Source organism: Rana temporaria, chromosome 3 (assembly GCF_905171775.1).
Source record: "Rana temporaria chromosome 3, aRanTem1.1, whole genome shotgun sequence".
NCBI lineage: Eukaryota > Metazoa > Chordata > Amphibia > Anura > Ranidae > Rana > Rana temporaria.
This window is the reverse complement of record NC_053491.1, coordinates 57,157,061-57,174,577: the sequence shown is the minus strand read 5'-3', so window position 1 is coordinate 57,174,577 and position 17,517 is coordinate 57,157,061. Positions and strand designations below refer to the sequence as shown.

General features: G+C 43.3%; 1 protein-coding gene across 1 annotated transcript in view; it reads right to left on the bottom strand.

The window, feature by feature from the left end:
* The window catches only part of SQOR (sulfide quinone oxidoreductase), an 87,486-nt gene that overhangs the window by 29,636 nt on the left and 40,333 nt on the right, over positions 1-17,517 (bottom strand). Inside the window, exons 3-4 of the mRNA XM_040342619.1 lie at positions 15,472-15,642; positions 12,708-12,761 (exon numbers count right to left, since the gene is read on the bottom strand). Coding sequence (XP_040198553.1) covers positions 12,708-12,761; positions 15,472-15,642 — 225 coding nt within the window. The remainder of the gene's footprint in view (positions 1-12,707; positions 12,762-15,471; positions 15,643-17,517) is intronic.

The window sequence follows — 17,517 nt, the reverse complement described above, 5'->3', positions numbered from 1 at the left end:
CACATATTTACAAGGATAGCCAGCACCATCTAGTGGCCCTAATGTGGTATTTTCCACATTCACACATCCAAATTGCAGAGAAATTAGGAGGAGAACATTTGATTTTGCCTCATTTGCACAAAACCAATTTACATGCAATCTTGATGGATAAACATCTATGTAGATTCTCTTTTCCTGTGAATGTTCGGAAGTTTTGAGAGCAGCAATCCTTTTCTCTTTTTTTATGGCTGGACCGGCAAGTTATCATATTATCATGAGATTCTTTAGTTTACTGACATTTGCAAAGTATTATTTAATATAGTGTTTTTCAAATCCCTACCAACTGTTCACATTTTGTGGAGATCCACACAGGTAAGACAAGTGTATAGCTGAGACACTAGTTAGTTATTCTACTATGGATGTGGGAGGTTACCTGCAAAACTGCCTTTTTTGGGGGGACATGCTAGTATGGGTTTGGGAAACTCAGTTAATGCACCAATAACCCCATAAATCTTCCACAAATGTGCTCAGTAATACTACAAAGCCTACCATGCAAAAAGGATGCCTAGAGAATACTGCCACCTAGTGGATTCATTTATTAAGGTACTTTGGTTTCTGATTCAAGAGAATTATTTTATGTAGTACTGTTCCAGCAACTGCTATAGTGCTTTATAATTCTATGATACCGAGGACAAAAAAAACTTAGAAGTACCCTTAGGTTTAGAAATGAAAGTTGCCATGGTTTTGCCATTGTTAGGGCCCATGTGGACGGGCATTGCTTTCCTGAAGCTGATGTGCATTTGGAACCTACTTTAAAAGCAGGTTAGCAAAATCCCATTGGCTTTAATTAAGCTGTACACGTGGCAAATTTGAGGTTGCATTTCAGAGGTTGCTTTGCACTGAGCTGTGTATTGTTAGATGCAGCTTGGCCTAATAAATTTAAACGGCAAGCAAAAATGGGTCAACTTTTTCTTTGTTAAAACTCTGCATCTGAAGTCAAATAGCAAAGAGCACCCATCAACACGAGCCCTGCCAACTCAGCCTTTGTATTGCCATTTTATTATGAGCCTTTGGTTAGCCCACGAAGGGCAAAGCAACAGGTGCATTTAAATGCCTAACCACTTACCTTTGCCAAATATGCTACAGCTGCCTAAAGCAATGTGAAATACCTGGAACTTGGGAACCACAAGGCCAGAAAACATTCTTGCCTTACCCCCAAGATGCAGTCTTGGGTGGCTGAGCACCCAGTGGTGAGATCCAAGCATTGTCAGATGGGGTTGGATAGAGAGCCTCCAACAAGCTCTAACCAGCACTCTAACTTGGAGCGTCCTCAGGTTCTCTTCACTTATATGCAAAAGGAGTGTGAATATACCGTATATACGCGAGTATAAGCCGACCCGAATATAAGACGAGGCACTTAATTTTACCACAAAAAAATGGGAAAACGTATTGACTCGAGTATAAGCCTAGGGTGTCTATCTGCATGCCTCACTGTGCCCATGTGCATGCCTCACTGTGCCCATGCCTAGACTGACGTTTAACATAGGAGTCTATGGAAGGGGTGCCGGCTTTGAAAAATCTGTGTTTCCCAGCCGTAGGTCCCTTAGACCAGTGGTCATCAACCCCTATCATCAGGGCCCACTAACAGGCCAGGTTTTCAAGATAACTGAAATACATGACAGGTGATCTCATTTGCTGCTCAGTGATTGCAGTATTCTAGTCTGCATCTCCCCCAAGGTAATACATAAAACCTGGCCTGTTAGTGGGCCCTGTGGAGAGGGTTGATGACCACTGCCCTAGACAACATACTTTGCACACTTGTAGAGGAGAAATGGGGCTACATGTGTGCCAAGTTCCAGGTCCAGGGAACCTACGACCGGCCGGTACTGGGTCCCCAAAATTACTGGAGAAATTACCATTTAACATTGGAGTCTATGGAAGGGGTGCCTGGCTTTGAAAAAAATAAATAAAATCGTTGCTCCTGGCCGTAGGTCCCCTGGACAACAAACTTGTAGAGGAAGAGTGGGGATACATGTGTGCAAAGTTTTGGGGTCCAGGAGACCTACAGCCAGCCAGTACGGGGCCCCCAAAGTCCTGGAGAACAGGCGCAAAAAGGTGACTCGAGTATAAGCCGAGGGGGGCAGTTTCAGCACAAAAAAAAAAAGTGCTGAAAAACTCGGCTTATACTCGAGTATATACGGTAAGCAGCTGGGGATGGGTGAGGCATTTACATGAACCAGTTCTTATGCCCTGCAAGAACAAATTAGAGGTTCATTTTAACCCTTTATTGCCCAGAGTTAATTAATGCCTAAATGCCCAAGGTATATTTTAGAAGAATAAGTATACACCCTTGACAATAACTCAAATTACCAATTTAAATTCCCTTATTTCTTTTAAAGAATTTTTATATATATATATATATATATATATATATATATATATATATATATATATATATATATATATATATATATATATATATATTTTTTTATTTAGTACATGCGCTGTTTTTATTCGTAGCTAAAAAAAATGAATACATTGTTTAATTTATTTGAATTTTTTTTTTCATTATTTTATTTTATGTTATTAATTTTTATTGCAATCTTATAATTATAGTGTTAAATACAAGGCACTGCAGAAAGCATTGTAGCCTAAAGGTGGCAGTGTTATTTTACAGGCTGAAGACTTTTTTTGCAGTGAAAGCTCCAGCAAGAATTTGGACATTATGTCATAGCCGACATGGTGATTACATAATTGGAAATCACTCAGGGGCTCCTAATTGCCAGTGGTGGCCTGAATACAGCCGATTAAGAGTCACTACTGTTGGCTGGTCACTCTCAAAAGGGGAGGACATTTATATACAGATGGTGGGCAGCAATGGGTTAAAGTCACTCATTTGCCTAGACCAAAGGTCTCCAAACTGTGGCCTTTTGCTTGCCTTTATCTGGTCTTTGGGGCACTAATCCTTCCACAGACACCAGAGATGGGGAACCAATTCTCCCAATAACACCAATTATAGAGCACTATTCCTCTCACCAACACCAATTATATATTTTTTTTTTACTCCCACTGACTACCAAGCTGTAACGAAACGTCCCACACGCCGCATGAGTGCTTTCGTCATATACCACTTCCTCCCAGTCTGAATAGAGATATCAGATATTCCAAACGACAAACAGGACTATACTTGCTTGATTGCTCATATGTCCCAACTGTCCCTGATTTCGAGGGACTGTCCCTGATTTGGAGCAATGTCCCTCTGTCCCTCATTCCTCCTCATTTTGGTCTGATCCATATAGATGTATATAAAATGCACTTTTTAGCTATAAAAAAAGTGTTTCCCAGGGCTAAACTTTTCATCTGGTTTCTAAATTGCTGCATTTGTAAATTCCAAAAGCCAATATAAAGGAATAGTAGAGGTAAAAAAAGCACTTGTGGGTTTAACCAATCTTGTTTTTTTGGTACAATTCTCCTTTAAGGGGGCGTGGCAAGGGGTGTGTCCTATGCCTGCATACTTTTGCTGATAGGTGTCCCTCATTCCCATCTCAAAAAGTTGGGAGGTATGGATTGCTGAACATGGACTCTTTATTAGAACCAGAATACAAGTCTTATATACAGTAGAAGAGGTGCATACCTCCTGCTCATATTACTCTACATACATTTGTAACCAGAAACATAAATTTACATGTGCTAATTAACTAATTCCTTATGCAGCCGAAGTGACTCCCTAACTACAATACACATTATCATACATATCAACACAGAACTCCTTCATACAAATGCATGGACAATTAGCACAAGCAACAATGGGTGAAAGACTCTTAGAAGTTATACTAGACCAATTTACATTATAACAGACAGATGGCTGGGGTAGATTCCATTAGCATCGAATGCCCTGTACACACGATAGGTTAGTCTGATGAAAACGGTCTGATGGATTTTTCCATCAGTTATCCGATGAAGCTGACTGATGATCAGTCGTGCCTACACACCATCAGTTAAAAAAACGATCGTGTCAGAACGCGGTGATGTAAAACACAACGACGTGCTGAAAAAAAATGAAGTTCAATTCTTCCAAGCATGCGTCGACTTGATTCTGAGCATGCGTTGATTTTTAACCGATAGACGTACCTACAGACGATCGTTTTTTCTATAGGTTTTTTATCCATCAGATAATTTTTTAAAACAAGTTCCTATTTTTTTAACCTATGGATAAATAACCGATGGGGCCCACACACACACGATCGGCTTGGTCTGATGAAAACGGCCCATCAGACTGTTTTTAGACTAACCTATCGTGTGTACGCAGCATATGTATGTGTTGGGACAGTATGTGTCCCAACAGTATGAATCAGTCACTCTTTCTAATATGACATATACAGGGTTCCCAGAGTGTGTGTGTCTTGGGGAACATGGACCTGAATCCAAAGTAACACCACCTCAAGGGTCCCCAGCCATGCATACAGCTCATAAAGAGCACCCTTCCCCCAAATGCCAGGGCCCATGATCGCAAGGCAAGAGGCTAGCATTCAGTCCTCTCCAAAAGCCGATGTCCCGGGTGGGTCGGTCATACAAGCCTATGGCACTGTTTACTTCCACCAATGCCAGGACATTTCCTACTCCCAATAGTGACAGTCCGCCCCCCTGAAGTTTAAAGGGCAGTGAACTGGTCTTCTGTTTCAAGAGTTTGGAGACCCCTGACCTAGACTATTGCAAACTTAAGTATATACATATCCTGAACAAGCAGCAAAAGCACTTTCAGACCTGCCCAATGTGTTATTGTTCACATATTATAGTCCAGTGTGTTATAGGCAGCCCTTTCATTTGAATAGGCTTGCAACTCACAAAAACAGCCCAGAAAACAAGACTACCCGGTTTTCACTGATACAACTCATAATCAGTGACTTACTCTGCAATGTAATGTTCTACAAGGCAAATGCATTGGAGGTGCACTCCGTTAATGGAATGCACTAACATATGCATTGAGGTAACAGATGTATTAATGCACACAGTGCATAGGTATGAACCTGGCCTAATACAAACTACCATATAATCACATTGCACCAGTGCTAGGGTCTGCTGTATACCGCTCCCCCCAGCTGCTGTACTGCAACACCCAAACTCGGCGTCTAAAATCAATTACCGCATTTATACAGTGCTAAACGTGCTCTATTCTTTAACCAATAAACATAATGCAAGACCATTATTTACAAATAAGAAAACTTCATATACTAATATGCAGAGCACTGCACCAGCGTTCAGCAGATAGTGGGTGCAATGTGACGCTCCTGCACACACTGCCTTCAGCTTCCTGCCCATACCTATGTATAGACTCTGTTTGAAAGCTGTAGGTAGTGTCAATGAACTACCAGAATGATCATAAGCACTCTGGTAGTTGATTGAGAACTACATGCCTTCTGCCACCATGGGACTTGTAGTTCATTCATTCACAGATCTCTGTAATTTAATGACATGGCTGTGTGAGTGGAGTCCTGCCACGCTGTTTTTAAACTGACACAGTTGGCGCAGAGAGAAGAACCCCCCCCCGCCGCACTATCACATGGTGTGGTAAATAGGGGGTGAGCGGGGGTGCTGTATTAGTAACATGTTGCACCCTAAATACGATGAAACTTAGCTTTAAAGAAATTGGGACAGTTTGGAAATTCCTAATGATAAAAAAGGCATAGACAGCAGATGTATTAGGGATTATCAGACTCTAAATTATATTATCTTGCCATTACAATAGTTGTCTCTCGTGCAACAGACTATGTTTTTGTATTACAAAGCCAGCTAACTGATAGGAAATGCGTCATGTAGAGGATGTGATATGGAAACCTGCCAGCAAAAGCCTGATTACAATGTACTCATTATTCTCTCTAATAATCCACTAGCAGGAAACTGTACCCAATTGTTTCTCATTAAAGCCTCATCATCAGAGCAACTAACAAGTAAAAGGCTAAAAAAAAAAAAAAAAAAAAAAAAAAAAAAATGTATCGGTTCTAAAGATCCGCTTATCCTAATAATGGCTACTAAATCCATTGCGACTTTATCCTCTTCTACACTGTAACATTATCCTCTTCCATAGAAACCACTGTGACATGATCCTCTTCCATAGAAACCACTGTGACATTATCCCCTTCTACTGAAACCATGATGACTTTATACTCTTCTACTGAAACCCTTCTATTAAAACCATGGTGAATTTCTCCCCTTCTACTGACACTACTGTGAATGTATCCCCTTCTTCTGAAACCAGCGTGACATTATCCTCTTCTAATGCCCCTTTTACACCGTTCAGGTCCACCTGTCAGTTTTGTCGGGCGGACCTGAACGGCCGCTCCATACATCTCTATGGAGCGTCGGATGTCAGCGGTGACATGTCCGCTGACATCCGACCCAATCCGATCCGCCATGGACGGATGGCGACGTATCGCCAGCTGTTCGTTTTTATCAGATCTCTCCATAGCAGACAGCGGCTCTGGACAAGCCCCTCCCCACTCAGTGAGCAGAGAGGGACCTGTCATCCGCTGGATGAACGGAGATCCACGGCGAGATCTCCCGCTGAGCTGGCGGAATCCGCTGTGATGGATCCACCTGGTGTGAAAGGGGCCTTGGTCAACTTTTACCCCTTATACTGAAACCATGGTGACTTTTTACCCTTCCACTGAAACCCTTCTAATAAAAAACCATGGTGACTTTATCCCCTTCTACTGAAATAACGATTACCGGTACTTTATCAAATGACTTTATCCCCTTCTATTAAAACCCTGGTAATAAAACCATGGCTTCTATCCCCTTCTACTAAAACCACTGTGACATAATCCTTCTACAGCAGCCACTTTGGATTAAAGTAGAACAGCCAAAGCTTGTTTGGCTGTACTTCACCTGTGGATCACAGAACTGCAGTTCGTTCTGCACTCCACTGACCAGCTTTCAGCAGAAGCCCGCTGTCGGCTGACATTACAGAGCCGGTCCAGGCTGGGGCAAAATCATCTCAATAAAGTCGGGATCCACCCATGACCCTGGACTGCCACCTTCCTTTGCCTCTCAGCCAGCCGCTAAGAACCTGAGCCAGCTGCTCCCACCCCCTCCACAGCCCATTTCTCCATTGAGTGTGGGGAGCAGAGAGCCAGCTTTCTGCTCATGGAGCTCTGAGAACCGAGAGATCAGCAGTCTTTGATCGCTCAGTTCTCAGTCTTAGAGCTGGCGGGGGACAGGTGCAGTATCGCATCCACGCAAGTATGATTCTGAAATAAAAAAAATAAAAAAAAACACACGTCTACTAAAAACACAATGACTTTATCCCCTTCTACTAAAGCCATGATGACTTTTCTCCTTCTAATGAAACCATGGTGACTTTATCTCCTTCTACTGAAACCAGTGCAGCATTATCTTATATCTACTGCAACCACATCAACGTTATCTCCCTCTGCTGAAACCAGTTGACTGTATACCCTTTCTATTGAAATCACGGTTAGGGGTCAGGCTCGGAGACCAAAGTAGTAGAACGGCTCCCACCAACCAGGAGGATAAGTAAACAAGCAGGGCACACTGGTGGGTGACACAGGCTTGCCTGAGGTAGAAGGTCCAAGCACCAAACAGTATTCAGAGCTCCCAATTGTGGATTTACTGCATGATAGTACCAGATCATTGTCCTCGGGATTACCCCACCAAGAGGTGAGCATACCAGGGTTTGGTAGCAAATATAGCAGGTAGGGATCAAGCAGAAGTGTAGCCAATAAACAAGCCAAAGGTCTGTAACAAGTGGTAGTGAAGATGAGGACAGCTTCAGGTACACAAAGGAGCAAGATATTGGCTGGAGAGAGCATAATAATCTGGCAGACAGGGAGTGCAAAGCCATGGCTTAAAAAGGAATTTTATGGAAGGAACAAGGAGCTCAAGGTTCACAAGAATCAAAAGGCACAAGGGAAAATTATCCAAAGGTCCAGACAGGATGCTGACCAGCATCTAATGCCCCGTACACACGAGCGGAATTTCTGTCGGAAAAAAGTTTGATGTTTTTTCCGACGGAATTTCGCTCAAGCTTGGCTTGCATACACACGGTCACACAAAAGTTCTCTGAACATTCAAGCGTTAAGAACGCGGTGATGTACAACACGGCGAGAAAAAGAAGTTCAATGCTTCAGAGCATGCGTCGAATTGTTTCCGAGCATGCATGTTTTTTCCCCGTCGGAATTCCATACAGACAAAACAAATTTTCCCATTAGGAATTTTTTCCATCTGAAGAATTGAGAACCCTGCTCTCAAACTTTTGCTGGCAGAAATTCCGACAGCAAAAGTCTGATGGACACGGAGCTACAAAAAGTCGATCATATGGCATTTACTGAACGCAGCTAAATCCTGCATCCCCCTTAGATGGAAGAAAAGTTTGCCCCCGTCCGTGGGCATGTGGATGCGCAGGGTGGAGGACATCAAACGGTTAGAGGATTTGGTCCTCACTGTCCAAAAATAAAGAGGAGAAGCACTCTCAGGCGTGGAGGCTCTGGAGCATCTTTATCTTCTCTGATGAAGGGTCGGCCATGCTCAATACTTAAACTGGTCAGGGGATGTTGTCCTGATAGTCGTCACGGCTAGAGACATGCTCATAACCCTGGGTCACCCCCTCTCTCTTTTTCTTTCTTTCTCCTCCCTCCTTCAAATTAAATTGCGCCAGCTCAATGACTAGTCGAAGTGAACGTAACTTACGTCCAGCCCCATTCACGGACGACTTACGCAAACGACGTAAAACGTGAAAAATTTTACGCTGTTCCGACGTCCATACCCAACATTGGTACGCCTCATAGAACAGGGGTAACTTTACGCCCAAAAAAGCCTAACGTAAACGACGTAAAAAAAAGCGCCGGCTGCACGTACGTTTTGAGAATCGGCGTATCTAGCTCATTACCATATTAGACGCGTAAATCTACGGAAGCGCCACCTAGCCGCCAGCGTAAATATGCAACTTAGATACGACGGCGTAAGAGACTTACACCGGTCGGATCTAAGACAAATCTATGCGTAACTGATTCTAAGAATCAGGCGCATAGTTACGATGCCTCAAACTCAGAGTTATGACGGCGTATCTGGAGATACGCCGGCGTAACTCTTACGAGAATCTGGGCCGGTGATTTTATCCCCTTTTACTGAAAACATGGTGGCCCAGATTCAGATAGAATGGTCTATCTATGGGCGGGCGTAACGTATCGCAAATACAGTACGCCGCCGTAACTTAGGGCGCAAGTTCCATATGCAGAAACAACTTGCGCCCTTAGTTACGGCGGCGTAACGTATTTGGTCCGGCGTAAGCCCGCCTAATTCAAATGGGGATGATGTGGGCGTGTTTTATGGTTGTCCATACTTAACATTAGCTACGCCTCATATAGCAGGGGTAACCATACACCGAAAAAAGCCTAACGTAAACGACGTAAAAAACTGCGCCGGCCGTTTCTGAATCATCGTATCTACCTAATTAGCATATTTATTGCGTAACTATACGGACGCGCCACCTAGCGGCCAGCGTAAATATGCAGCCTAAGATACGACGGTGTAAGACACTTACGCCGGTCGGATCTTAGGGAAATCTATGCGTAACTGATTCTCTGAATCAATCGCATAGTTACGACGGCCCACACTTAGAGATATGATGGTGTATCCGGAGATACGTCGTCGTATCTCCTTTCTGAATCCGGGTCGGTGATTTTTTCCCCTTTTACTGAAAACATGGTGATTTTTTCCCCTTTTACTGAAAACATGGTGATTTTTTCCCCTTTTACGCTAAAGATACTTCATCAAGCTTCTTTAACACAGCAGAGAGTAGCAGCAAGAGCAGCGATTCAGATAAGTCTCAATTGCTTGCTTTGCAGGGAGGCATTGGTTTCAGGTTTTAAAAATAGCCGAATAATTAATTGAAGCTGAAGAAATCATTAAAGCGGATGTCTGCTGGAAAAAAAAAAAAAAATTATTAAAAGTCACCAGCTACACATACTGCAGCTGCTGACTTTTAATATTAGCACACTTACCTGTCCTGGAGTCCAGCGCCGTCCGCAGCAGAGGATGAGCGATCGCTTGTCACTCTGCTTCCCCCCCGCCATCCTCAGTGAGGGAACCAGGAAGTGAAGCGCTCCGGCTTCACTACCTGGTTCCCTACGGTGCATTTGCGAGTTGCGCTGCGCCTGCCGATTGGCTCCCGCTGTGCTCTGGGAGCCGAGTGTTCCCAGAGCACAACGGGAGGGGGGGGGGGGTGCCGTCCTGCCCACAGACTGTGGCTGGACGTGGGTGCAAATACCTGTCTTTAGACAGGTATCTGCACCCCCCTCCCCCCTGAAAGGTGTCAAATGTGACACCGGAGGGGGGAGGGTTTCCGATCAGCGGGAGTTCCACTTTAGGGTGGAGCTCCGCTTTAAGGTCTATTTGAATTATTCTAAACCCTCACATTTCTATTGATAAATACACCATCTTCATATTCCTTCCTTCCACTTTGTTCTATATAAAACAGAAGATAGAAGTACACATGAGAGAATATGTGACAACATAATACACAAAACAAACTCCTCAGAGTAGAATACCTTGCCAATACCGGATTGGACCCCCCCCCCCCCCTTTTGCCATTAGGATCGCCTTCATTATTCGTGGAATAGATTCAACAAGGTGTTGGAAACATTCATTATAGATTTTGGTCCATAGTGACATAAGATTACGCAGTTGTTGCACATTTGTCGGCTGCACATCCATGATGCGAATCTCCCATTCCACTACATGCCAAAAGGTGCTATATTGGATGAGATCTGGTGACTGTATGTGGAGGCCATTGGAGTACAGTGACCTCATTGTCCAGTGGTGAGATGATTGGATCTTTGTGACATGGTGCATTATCCTGCTGGAAGGAGCCATCAGAAGATGGGGACCAGGGGTCAAGTCCTGGGGAAAAAAGTGTGGGAACTCTCACCCAAGATCCACTCCCCCACCAAAAAAAAAAAAAAATGATCCGCAATGTCTCCTGGGAACAATGACAAAAGCTCCCAGGAGACATTGCGGCATCGAGGAAGTGACAGAATACCCACACACTACCTGATGAACCCATATACAGGAAGCGGCCAGTAACAAAGGATTACTAAGGTTCGCCTGCCCCTGACAGTGACTCGAGCTGGGCATCGTCGCTTAGTGAAGGATTGGCTCGGGTGGCTCGGCTGCTCTAGTCCTGCAAAGGGAACCGAGTTCCTGCTGTGAAAAAAGTGCAGGAACTCCGTTCCCACGCGTTCCCACAGGACTTGAGCCCTGATGGGGACACTGTAGTCAGAGGGATGGACATGGTCAGCAACAATACTCAGGTAGGCTGTGGTGTTTAAACAATGCTCAGTTGGTACCAAGGAGCCCAAAGTGTGCCAAGAAAATATCCCTCACACCACCACCAGCCTGAACCATTGATGAAAACATGGATCCATCCTGTCTTGTAAGTCGTTTACCCCAAATTCTGACCCTACTATCTGAAGGTTGTAGCTGAAATCAAGACTCGGACCAGGCAACGTTTTTCCAATCTACTATTGTCCGATTTTGGTGAGTCTGTGTGAATTGTAGACTCAGTTTAATTTATTAGCTAAAAGGAGTGACACCCAGTGGTCTTCTGCTGCTGTAGCCCATCTGCTTCAAGGTTCGATGTGTTGTGCGTTCAGGAGATGGTATTCTGCATACCTTGGTTGTAACAAGCGGTTATTTGAGTTACTGTTGCCTTTCTATCGTCTTAAACCATTCTGCCTATTCTCCTCTGACATCAACAAGGCATTTTCCTCCACACAACCGCCACTCACTGGATATTTTCTCTTTTTCAGACCATTCTTTGTTTTCAACACCCTAGAGATAGTTGTGTGTGAAAATCCCAGTAGTTTATTAAATATTCAGATCAGCCCGTGTGGCACTATCAACCATGCCATGTTCAAAGTCACTTAATCATCTTTCCCATTCTGATGTTCAGTCTGAGCTTCAACAAGTCGTATTCACTACGTCTAGATGCCTAAATGCATCGAGTTGCTGAAGCGGGTGATGATCTCTCGTGCTACTATGAGTAGATAGTGGATGATAGAGAATGGGTGTAGATATCTAAGCAGCAATATCTTAATAGTGTTCACTGTGCACCAATAGTAAAATTCATATATAAAAAGGTGATAATGCGCTCAAGACAAACATACATCAAAAATAAAACAAAAAATAGCTTATAGTGTCAAATGAGAATAAACAGTGAAAGTAAATGGAGAAACATAATAATCATCACAGAAAAGTTTATTTTTAAGTGATTACTTTTCAGGCACCCTTCACTTTTCAGTGATGATTATTTTTCTCCATTTAATTTCACTGTTTATTCTCATTTGACACTATTATCTATTTTTTTTTAATGTATGTTAGTCTTGAGCGCGTTATCACCTTTTATAGATGCATTGAGTTGCTGCCATGTGATTGGCTGATTAGCAATTTGTGTTACCAAGCAATTGAACAGGTGTGCCTAATTGGCCGGTGAGTATACAGTATATACACTATATATTATATATATATATATATATATATATATATATATACACACACACACACACGTGATAGATCTATTGATATCAGTGCCTACACTTTGCTTTCTTTCCCATAAAACACACATCTCCATAGGTGTAATGCAAGCTTATTTACATGGAATTTTTTTATTTTTAACAATAGAAATTTACATGGAATTGTTACTCAGGCCGTACCTTTTCAAATTGCAGTTTGATGCCCAGCGCGATAATTAAATATTTGTAACTAATCTGCAAAGAAAAAGAGAAAACGGTTACAGATGTAAATAATGATCGTGTTGCATGAAAAAAAAAACCTAGCAGAAATCAAGCATTGGACGATTCTACTGCCATACCTGTGGGACTCATTCACCAGCTAGCTTATTAACTCCTTTATGTCAGTAGGCACTAAGGCCCAGATTCTCAAAGGACTTACGATGGTGCAGCGCCATGTACACCGTCGTAAGTCCTAATCTGACCTGACGTATCTATGCGTCCGATTCTTAGAATCAGTTACGCATAGAGATCCATTAGATCCGACAGGCGGAAGTCTTACGCCGTTGGATCTAAACTGCATTTTTGACCGCTAGGTGGCGCTTCCGTCGAATTCCGCATTGAGTATGCAAATTAGCTAGATACGCGAATTCCCGAACGTACGCGCGGCCGACGCAGTAAAGTTACGACGTTTACGTTAGGCTTTTCCCGGCGTAAAGTTGCCCCTGCTATATGAGGCGCAGCCAATGTTAAGTATGGCCAGCGTTCCCGCGTCGAAATTTGAAAAAGTCACGTCGTTTGCGTAAGTCGTCCGTGAATGGGGCTGGACGTCATTTACGTTCACGTCGAAACCAATGACGTCCTTGCAGCGTACTTTGGAGCAATGCACACTGGAAAATTCCACAGACGGCGCATGCGGTGTTCCGCAAAAACGTCAATCACGTCGGGTCACAGTAGTTTTGCATAAAACACGCCCCCCTGATCCAAATTTGAATTAGGCGGGCTTACGCCGGCCGATTAACACTACGCCGCCGCAACTTACGGAGCATGTGCTTTGAGAATACAGCACTTGCCCGTGTAAGTTGCGGAGGCGTAACGTAAATCAGATACGTTACGCCCGCACAATTTTACGCGGCTCTACGTGAATCCGGGCCTAACTCCGTAAATGAGGACAGCAGGAGGAGCAACCGATTATGCAGCAATGCGATTGGCTGCAATGTTCTGATGTCATCAGGAGCCCTTCCCACTTGTCAATAGTTAACCATGAGTGGTCACTATTCTGGGGTTGCCAAAAGGAGTACACTCCAGAACAAGAAAGCGACACATATGTGGTGGCTTGGTGTTAAGGCTCACCCACCCTGACACTGCATATGCTGCAGTTGTCATAAAGTGGTTAAAGTGAACCTGTGCTACCCATGCAGGGCAAAGCAGCAGATTCCTTGAATGGCATACCTGCAGCTGTACATACCATTCTTCTTTTTGCTCCCCCTCTGCTTTGTTCAGCTGCAAAGAGAGAAAGTCCTGTGTAGGAGTGACCAATCACCAGAGCTCTCAAATGGGAATAAGGGGAATAGGTTGTAACCCCCCCAGACTTGATGTGCCATGGATTTCTGGTGGAGCCAGAGGGCTAAATAGAGGGCCGGGGCAAAGCATAGGTAGGCAATACATGATGCAGGTGAAGCCACCATTAAAGGGGACCTGTTGCTTTGATCTACGTAGGAAAAACACATTTCATTTAAGCATATTATCAGCACATGAGCAGAAGGTTTTTACAGAACATCAAAAAGTTATTTTTTTAGTTTTTTTTACACCTGGCACTAGAACAAATGGCTGACAACTATGACCATTGTACGCTACTTCAGAAACATAACATGGACTCCCTTTACATCCTCTATTGGTCACCTGACTCGCCTCCTCAAGAGGGTAACCATTTCACTTACATTTTTTTAATCAGTCTATTATATTATAATAGTAAATCAACAACTTTTTTTACATTTCCAGGCTTCTGTAGATATGCAGCACTCTTCTACTTGCCGACTGCAATACATATATATATATTATATATATGTTGCGGTTTGCAAGTGGTTTATTGGGATTATGGCTGAGGAGATCACCAATGTAGCGGTTTCCGAAGAGACCCCCCCACCGGTGTTTCTTGGGCTTACCATTTCCACCGGTTCACCTGAGAAACGATTGGATGGGGCAGCCAAAAGCCTAGTCTATGGCCTTGAAGGACTGAAGCAACTTTTTTTTTTTAAGGCAAAAAATTTAATGTTTTTTTCAATCTTTTGCTTTTAAAAAAGGTAGAGATTTGAGGTCTTTTTGACCCCAGATCTCTCCATACAGAGGACCTGTCATCCTTATTTCTATTACAAGGGATGTTTACATTCTCATAAGAATAAAAGTGATAAAAAATAAAAGTTAAGAACTGCCTATTTAGCGGTCATTCAAACGTGGTGGTCCAAGTGTGGTCCCGCATTGAGCATGAGAAACAGAGCCACCCTTGCACAGCAGCATTGTCAACCTGTGAAGAAGATAAAATTAGTCACACTAGCAACATTAAGTGGACCTGACTGACAAATTAAAGCTGAAATTTACATAAAACTCTTTAAACAGTTACAGCAACAGTTTTTCCTTTTTTGGGATAAAGGTTTTACATAAATGAGTAAACCAGTGTGTAAGCACCCCTATCAGTGCTTAATGGTTTGTCTCAACCCTCCAACTCTGGCTGGACAGCTTGAAAAGCTGAAAAGTTGAAAACTAACAGAGTAAAGGTTAAAAAACAATATATTCAAAGCTGTTTTTTTTAGCCTAGTGTTATATTTTAAAATTTTACTTAGTCGAGTGTTACATTTTGTAGGTTATATATAAAAATTCAGTGAGGTCCATTGGTTATCTGTGATAGACATGTAAAGTTCTGAGCAATACCATATGAAAAATGCTGCTTCCCACATATAAAAAAAGTTACCTCTTTGTCATCGCCTATCCGGATGGAGTTATTGTCCGGATCAAAGCTTTTTACTTCTGATTTGATCCATTTGACTCCTGAAGGGATCACACTTGCTGTAGTCCGAGCCGAACTTGCTAGTTTCTTGGCACCTCCACCAACCAAAGTCCACATGGGTTGATAGTAATGTGTCTACAAAAAGTATGGCAACATATTTTAATCATCAGCATTCATTCAAAAGGCATATATAATGTTTAGTAAACAGTGCCTTGAAAAAGTATTCATATCCCTTGAAATTTTCCACATTTTGTCATGTTACAACCAAAAACAAATGCATTTTATTGGGATTTTATGTGATAGACCAACACAATGTGATACATAATTGTGAAGTGTAAGGAAAATGATAAATGGTTTTAAATTTTTTTTTTACAAATAAATATCTGAAAAGTGTGGTGTGTATTTGTATTCAGCCCCCCCTGAGTCAATACTTTGTAGAACCCCCTTTCACTGCAATTACAGCTGCCCCAGTCTCAAGTCTTTTCCAGACTAACAGGTTTTCTTTTATTGCCCTGTATTTGGAGCCATCTATCTTCCCATCAACTCTGACCAGCTGAGGGAGGAGTCTAGGAATGGCGCGGTCGGAGTGGAGGAGTTGCTAGACGGGAGCCCTCGCTCTCCAGCCCTGCGCTGACCGTGGAGCCGTGAAGGGAAGCGAGGGGCCCGGACCTCTCCCCGCTTGACCACCTCCCCCCCGCGGCTCAGAGATGCTGTCCCTGCGCTGTAAACTCACCCCCTTCTTTCGGATCCCGGCTGCCTGAGATTCTCCTGGCCTGCAGCGTGGACGGCGTGTACGGCTCTTCCTGTGTTGCGGTGATTGAGGCTTGCAGCGCAGAGCGGTGAGGACGGCGCTCGTAAAGCCCAAACACACAGAACACACAGAGCGGGAGGGGCTGCAGGGAGGGAAGCGAGGTGAACTGAGCCCTTCGTGAGAGCAGAGCAGCTCGTGCGCTCGGCGGCCCCCCCCCCCCCATTCCCTGGGGTGCGCGTGCAGCTGTACTAAGTCGCGGTGGACCGCGGCATGTGGGCCCCCACATGGGGAGCAGTGGTTGACAAGAAAGAGACCCAGCACCTCATAGCTCAAGTATCCCAAAGTAAATTAAAAGAAAGAGAAGCGTGTAAGTAAGGAGCTGGCTCCAAGAAGATCTTCAATAAGCGGGTAAGATTTAAAAATGTTACACCAATCGTTTCTCCAAGGTTTTTTCAAAATCAATGGACCTGTGAGCACACCATATTCATCAAAGCGGTGAGTACAACGCTTCTCACATGAACTAATATTAATGAGATACCTGCAATAGAGGTGGTAATGTTTCATATGAGATTGGGATGAAGATAAGAAATTGGTGACATAAGCGACATGTGCTTAGTAAGATAACTACCAGGGTGGATAAACTATATTTGTCTGTCGGAGGTCACCTCCCTTGTTAATTTTCCATTTCTATTTTCTATTCCGATAACGCGGACATCTGGATATTTGAGCGCTGGGACACTTGGATAATCAATTTATATTATACTTTGAGAAAGCTCCAGACAGAATAAACAGGCAGTAGTGGGTGCTCGCGAGTAAATGTTATAGGCAACTTGAACAGCTAAATGGCATATTGGATATATATTTATGTGGCACCCAGGAATTTTTTTTTTTTTTTTTTTTTTTGAGAAACACGCTCGAAAAGCCTGTCAGCCGGATGTAAGCCTCATTGCTCACAGCAATACCTCACTGAAGGAAATACACTGAGATAAAAAAAAAGAGTTTATTTAAAAAAAAAAAAAAAATATATAAATAAAATGTGTAGCTCAACTCAGTAGAAAAGTGCTGTGTAGACGCGAGACTTATTCAAGTGACGGACCCAGTAGGATCCTCTTGGGCTATTACCCCCAAAACTCCCTGCCAGCTCTGTAACCTCAAAAAAAGAAAAAAAAAAAAAAAAACAGAAAAACCTCTCGGAGCTCTGTTTTTTTCTCCCCTGTCCTCTCCCCCCCCCCTTTTTTTTCTTTTTTTTCTCCCCTCTA